Consider the following 6,750-nt stretch of genomic DNA (forward strand, 5'->3'; position numbering starts at 1 on the left):
TTTTTACAATTAGTAGTTCAACTATTTGACAGGGAAGAAGGAAGATAATGGAGAAGTATTTGATAAAGAAATCAAGAGATGTCAACACCACCACCTGAGGTCCTCCTATCACCACCAACAGTTCAAGTGGTAGTGCAAATGCATCAAGACCTGTACCAAGACATAATTCTGCCGTGCCTGCACTAATTGACATGAACAAGATTCCTTGGGATCCATCTAAAAGGAAGCGAATGGCAGATTATCACCCAAACCAGCGTGATGAGATAAGAAGAAAGTATCTAATTTGGCGACCTAATCAGCCTGACATTGACTTTCCATACAGAGAGTTTGGGAAGAAGAAGAATAGGAGGAGGTTCAATGCAGATTGGTACGACGATTATGCATATTGTCTAGAGTACAACGAGAAGGAGCACAAGGCCTATTGCTTATGTTGCTATTTGTTTAGAGACAACATCAAAGATAGCCACCATGGGCATGATGCATTTATAGTGGAAGGCTTCAACAGTTGGAACAAGCCAAAGAGATCTGTGACTCATGTCGGCAATCGTAATAGCTTTCACAATAGGGCACTCAAGGATTGTGAGGATCTACTAAAAAAGATCAATCAATCTCTGCAGCCATGCATAGAAAAAGCGAAATTGAAAAGAATGAGCATCTCATCCGCTTAAATGCTGCAATTGATGTTTGCCGATACTTGTTGCATCAGGGGCAACCTTTCCGTGGTCACAATGAATCTAAAGATTCTAAAAATAAAGGAAACTACCGTGAGTTGATGGATTACACTATTAAGCAGAATGATGTCGTTGCTAAGGCATTCAAGAATGCTCCAGAGAATAATCAGTTGTTGTCTCCAACAATTCAGAGAGATATTACCGAGTGTTTCGCAAAAGAAATATTGAGTTATGTGATGGAAGAAATTGGTAATGGTGCTTTTAGCTTATTAGTTGATGAGTGTCGAGATGTTTCCAACAAAGAACAAATGGCAGTTGTGCTCCGATACGTTGATATATGTGCGCTGGTCCAAGAAAAGTTTGTTGGTGTTGTCCATGTGGAGGAGACAACAGCTTCTTATCTCAAGTCTTGCATAGATTTATTATTTTCGCAACTTGGTTTGAATATTAAACAAGTTAGAGGCCAAGGTTATGACGGCGCAAGTAATATGTCTGGTGAGTTTAATGGTTTGCAAGCTAAAATTATGAGTGAGAACAATTCAGCATATTATATACATTGTTTTGCTCATAAACTCAACCTGGTTGTTGTGGCTATTACAAAAAAGATATTCGATGTAGGAGATTTCTTTGATATGGTTTCGGTTTTGCTGAATGTTGTGGGAGCATCTTGCAAGAGAAAAGACCAACTTCGTGAGCATCATCAAGAAGAAGTGAGGAAAGCAATCGTTTGTGGAGAGATCTCTACAAGAACGGGACTAAATCAAGAACTATCATTTCAGAGACCAGGTGGCACTCGACGGAACTCCCATTATAAAACATTGTTGGGTTTGTCAAAGATGTTCTCGTCGGTGGTTAAAGTTCTAGGATATGTTGAGAAAGATGGCACATATACTGGAAAGAGGCGTCAACCTAGAGGTCTTCTCAAATATTTCCAGACTTATGATTCTGCATTTTTCTTACATATGATGATGATGATATTAGCTTTAACAAATGGACTGTCAAAAACCTTACAGAGAAAGGATAAAGACATTGTAAATGCTATTTCAGATGTGGAATCAACTAAACGGGAGTTAGAAAAGCTCAGAACCAATGAAAGGTGGGATTCTCTTATGAGGAAGGTATACTGTTTCTGTGAGAAACATGACATTCCAGTACTGGACATGGAAGATGCCTATGTTAACCCAAAGAAGCCAAGACAAAAGACCAGTATTAACAATGAACATTATTACCGCGTTGACTGTTTCTTTGCTGTTCTGGATCTGTTAGGAGAAGAGTTTAATGACAGATTTAATGAGGTAAATTCTGAGTTGCTTCTATGCATGTCTGCTTTGAGCCCAAGTGATTTATTTTGTCGTTTTGACAAGGCGAAGTTGCTGAAATTAGCTAAGCATTATCCTGATGACTTTAATCACAAAGATATGGTGACTCTTGAACATGAACTTGGTCTCTACATAGATAATATACTCCATGATACAAGGTTTTCTATCTTGGAAAAAATAGGTGATCTAGCTAAACTGATGGTGGATACAAGGAAGCACCTCTCCTATCCTTTGGTATATCGGCTTGTGAAGCTAGCTTTGACTCTTCCTGTTGCCACTGCCACTGTTGAGAGATGTTTTTCAGCTATGAAGATTGTGAAAAATGCTTTGCGTAACAAAATTGGTGATGATTATTTGAGCCATAGCCTAATTTGCTTTGTGGAAAAGGGACTGCTGGACGAAATTACTAATGAAGTGATTGTTGATCGTTTTCATAAGATGAAAGATCGTCGTGGGAAGAACGAAATGTAATGATCCAATGCCATACACCTTTTGTGTGTTTACCATCTCCATTTGTATTTTAATGGCTAATACTAATATGTGTTTTTTCTTTGCAGATAACGGCATTTATATTAGAAATGAATATTCTCTTTTGCAAAGCATGAACTGTTGGGATATGAAGTCTTCTTGTAGGCTCTGATCACCTTAGTGTTAACTTGTTGTGTTACTATTGTCTATTGGATAATGTATCTTTTTTCGAACTTGGATGAAATATGTTATTACTTGCAAGAAAATTGCAAAATATAACATATTTACATGTTTATAAGCCTATGTGTAAACATGTTCAAGAGTTTTCTATTGCTGTGTGCCCCCAGTCAGTTTTTCTCCTGGGTCCGCCCCTGGTTGTTACGAGTGGGGGCCCAGGCCCCTACTCAATTTCCCATCGTCCCCTATATACATCAGGTGGCAACTAGCAGGCCCCCGGTCGAGCCAGGGCAAGTGCCCCCAGTCCCTTTGGCCATTCTACGAAAGCCCATAAAAGAAGCAAGCCAAATCGAGAAAAAATGTCCGGGTGTGCATGTCCTGCAACACACAACGATGAACGCATCGTAGAAACCGCCCGCCGCTTGCCGCTTCGACTCCTGGAGATCAATTAATACCTAGAAAAAGGATTAAGATAAAGAAGCGAACCGTCAGCCACCGCCCACCGCATGTGCTTCGAGGTCTCCAGGATTCCGATTGGTCTGGTACTCTGGTCGTTGGTCGATCCTAGCTCGGCGGCTGCCCACTCACCGGTCGCCCGGTCGCCGGCCGCCGGCAGCCTCGGCGCGGCCGCTGGCCTACATAGGTCTGCAGCAGCAACCTCTGCAGGACTGCAACTCTTCTCATCCCCTGATTCATTGCCTCATCTCCCCTAGGTAAAGACTCAATGCTCAAGTACTTGATTCTGTTTTCCCGAAACACTCCAGTCCCTATTCCTTAGTTGATTCGTTGGTGTGTCTTATGTAAAATCAAATGAAAATATGCAATCCCACTAGTACAGTACTAGTATGCTATCATGCATGTACTCTTGGTTTTAACAAAATAATTATAGGATTAGTGTGACACTCCACTGGTAGGTTAATTTGTACAATTTGGGAATTTTCTGTGCAATTCAATTAAGCAAACCATTCTATTACTAGTACTGACATGCTTACTGCAAGTGTGCTGACCTTCTAGTTCTAGTCTGCTACTACTAGCATGCTTTGTATCTGAATTTTTAAAATTAGTAGTTCAACTATTTGACAGGGAAGAAGGAAGATAATGGAGAAGTATTTGATAAAGAAATCAAGAGATGTCAACACCACCACCCAAGGTCCTCCTGTCACCACCAACAGTTCAAGTGGTAGTGGAAATGCATCAAGACCTGTACCAAGACATAATTCTGTTGTGCCTGCACTAATTGACTTGAACAAGCTTCCTCGGGATCCATCTAAAAGGAAGCGAATGGCAGATTATCACCCAAACCAGCGTGATGAGATCAGAAGAAAGTATCTAATTTGGGGACCTAATCATCCTGACATTGACTTTCCATACAGAGAGTTTGGGAAGAAGAAGAAGAGGAGGAGGTTCCATGCAGATTGGTACGACGATTATGCATATTGGCTAGAGTACAGCGAGAAGGAGCACAAGGCCCATTGCTTATGTTGCTATTTGTTTAGAGACAACATCAAAGATAGCCACCATGGGCATGATGCATTTGTAGTGGAAGGCTTCAACAGTTGGAACAAGCCAGAGCGATCTGTGACTCATGTCGGCAATCGTAATAGCTTTCACAACAGAGCACTCAAGGATTGTGAGGATCTACTAAAAAAGATAAATCAATCTCTGCAGCCATGCATAGAAAAAGCGAAATTGAAAAGAATGAGCATCTCATCCGCTTAAATGCTGCAATTGACGTTTGCCGATACTTGTTGCATCAGGGGCAACCTTTCCGTGGTCACAATGAATCTAAAGATTCTAAAAATAAAGGAAACTACCGTGAGTTGATGGATTACACTATTAAGCAGAATGATGTCGTTGCTAAGGCATTCAAGAATGCTCCAGAGAATAATCAGTTGTTGTCTCCAACAATTCAGAGAGATATTACCGAGTGTTTCGCAAAAGAAATATTGAGTTACGTGATGGAAGAAATTGGTAATGGTGCTTTTAGCTTATTAGTTGATGAGTGTCGAGATGTTTCCGACAAAGAACAAATGGCAGTTGTGCTCCGATACGTTGATAAATGTGCGCCGGTCCAAGAAAAGTTTGTTGGTGTTGTCCATGTGGAGGAGACAACAGCTTCTTATCTCAAGTCTTGCGTAGATTTATTATTTTCGCAACTTGGTTTGAATATTAAACAAGTTAGAGGCAAAGGTTATGACGGCGCAAGTAATATGTCTGGTGAGTTTAATGGTTTTCAAGCTAAAATTACGAGTGAGAACAATTCAGCATATTATATACATTGTTTTGCTCATAAACTCAACCTGGTTGTTGTGGCTATTGCAAAAAAGATACTCGATGTAGGAGATTTCTTTGATATGGTTTCAGTTTTGCTGAATGTCGTGGGAGCATCTTGCAAGAGAAAAGACCAACTTCGTGAGCATCATCAAGAAGAAGTGAGGAAAGCAATTGGTTGTGGAGAGATCTCTACAGGAACGGGACTAAATCAAGAACTATCACTTCAGAGACCAGGTGGCACTCGATGGAACTCCCATTATAAAACATTGTTGGGTTTGTCAAAGATGTTCTCGTCAGTGGTTAAAGTTCTAGAATATGTTGAGAAAGACGACACAGATACTGGAAAGAGGCGTCAAGCTAGAGGTCTTCTCAAATATTTCCAGACTTTTGATTCTGCATTTTTCTTACATATGATGATGATGCTATTAGCTTTAACAAATGGACTGTCAAAAACCTTACAAAGAAAGGATAAAGACATTGTAAATGCTATTTCAGATGTGGAATCAACTAAACAGGAGTTAGAAAAGCTCAGAACCAATGAAGGGTGGGATTCTCTTATGAGGAAGGTATATTATTTCTGTGAGAAACATGACATTCCAGTACTGGACATGATACCTATGTTAACCCAAAGAAGCCAAGACAAAAGACCGGTATTAACAATGAACATTATTACCGCGTTGACTGTTTCTTTGTTGTTCTGGATCTGTTAGGAGAAGAGTTTAATGACAGATTTAATGAGGTAAATTCTGAGTTGCTTCTATGCATGTCTGCTTTGAGCCCAAGTGATTTATTTTGTCGTTTTGACAAGGCGAAGTTGCTGAAATTAGCTAAACATTATCCTGATGACTTTAATCACAAAGATATGGTGACTCTTGAGCATGAACTTGGTCTCTACATAGATAATATACTCCATGATACAAGGTTTTCTAGCTTGGAAAAAATAGGTGATCTAGCTAAACTGATGGTGGATACAAGGAAGCACCTCTCCTATCCTTTGGTATATCGGCTTTTGAAGCTAGCTTTGACTCTTCCTGTTGCCACTGCCACTGTTGAGAGATGTTTTTCAGCTATGAAGATTGTGAAGAATGCTTTGCGTAAAAAATTGGTGATGATTATTTGAGCCATAGCCTAATTCGCTTTGTGGAAAAGGGACTGCTAGACGAAATTACTAATGAAGTGATTGTTGATCGTTTTCATAAGATGAAAGATCATCGTGGGAAGAACGAAATGTAATGATCCAATGCCATACACCTTTTGTGTGTTTACCATCTCCATTTGTATTTTAATGGCTAATACTAATATGTGTTTTTTCTTTGCAGATAACGGCATTTATATTAGAAATGAATATTCTCTTTTGCAAAGCATGAACTGTTGGGATATGAAGTCTTTTTGTAGGCTCTGATCACCTTAGTGTTAACTTGTTGTGTTACTATTGTCTATTGGATAATGTATCTTTTTTCGAACTTGGATGAAATATGTTATTACTTGCAAGAAAATTGCAAAATATAACATATTTACATGTTTATAAGCCTATGTGTAAACATGTTCGAGAGTTTTCTATCGCTGTGTGCCCCTAGTCGATTTTTCTCCTGGGTCCGCCCCTGGGGTTTATGGTTATGGATTGGAGGTAGCCTCTGCACCGAATTCTACAGCTTGGCGAAAAAGTAACAATTCTACAGCTTGGAACCTATCTTCTCTATAACCAACTCATGGATATATCGCAACGTACGAGTGGTTTCCCGTAACCAGACGGATTCCTGCATTTTAGGAGCCCCTTTCCTCCACTCTTCTACCGAGGGCGCCCCTCTTCTTTTTCGTTACATTTTGATTGGGATTTAAAA

General features: G+C 39.8%; 1 protein-coding gene and 1 pseudogene across 1 annotated transcript; both read left to right on the forward strand.

Annotated features, from left to right (window-relative positions):
• Positions 1-230: 230 nt before the first annotated feature.
• Positions 231-2,551, forward strand: LOC125533083. Its single transcript, XM_048696865.1, has 6 exons — positions 231-596; positions 704-771; positions 1,105-1,178; positions 1,335-1,528; positions 1,946-2,457; positions 2,548-2,551. The coding sequence occupies exons 1-6, from the start codon at positions 231-233 to the stop codon at positions 2,549-2,551; spliced, it is 1,218 nt and encodes a 405-aa protein (XP_048552822.1).
• Positions 2,552-3,733: 1,182 nt separating this feature from the next.
• On the forward strand, positions 3,734-6,232 carry LOC125533084 (annotated as a pseudogene).
• The last annotated feature ends 518 nt before the right edge of the window (positions 6,233-6,750 follow it).

The sequence above is a fragment of the Triticum urartu genome, chromosome 1, assembly GCF_003073215.2.
Source record: "Triticum urartu cultivar G1812 chromosome 1, Tu2.1, whole genome shotgun sequence".
Taxonomy (NCBI): Eukaryota; Viridiplantae; Streptophyta; class Magnoliopsida; order Poales; family Poaceae; genus Triticum; species Triticum urartu.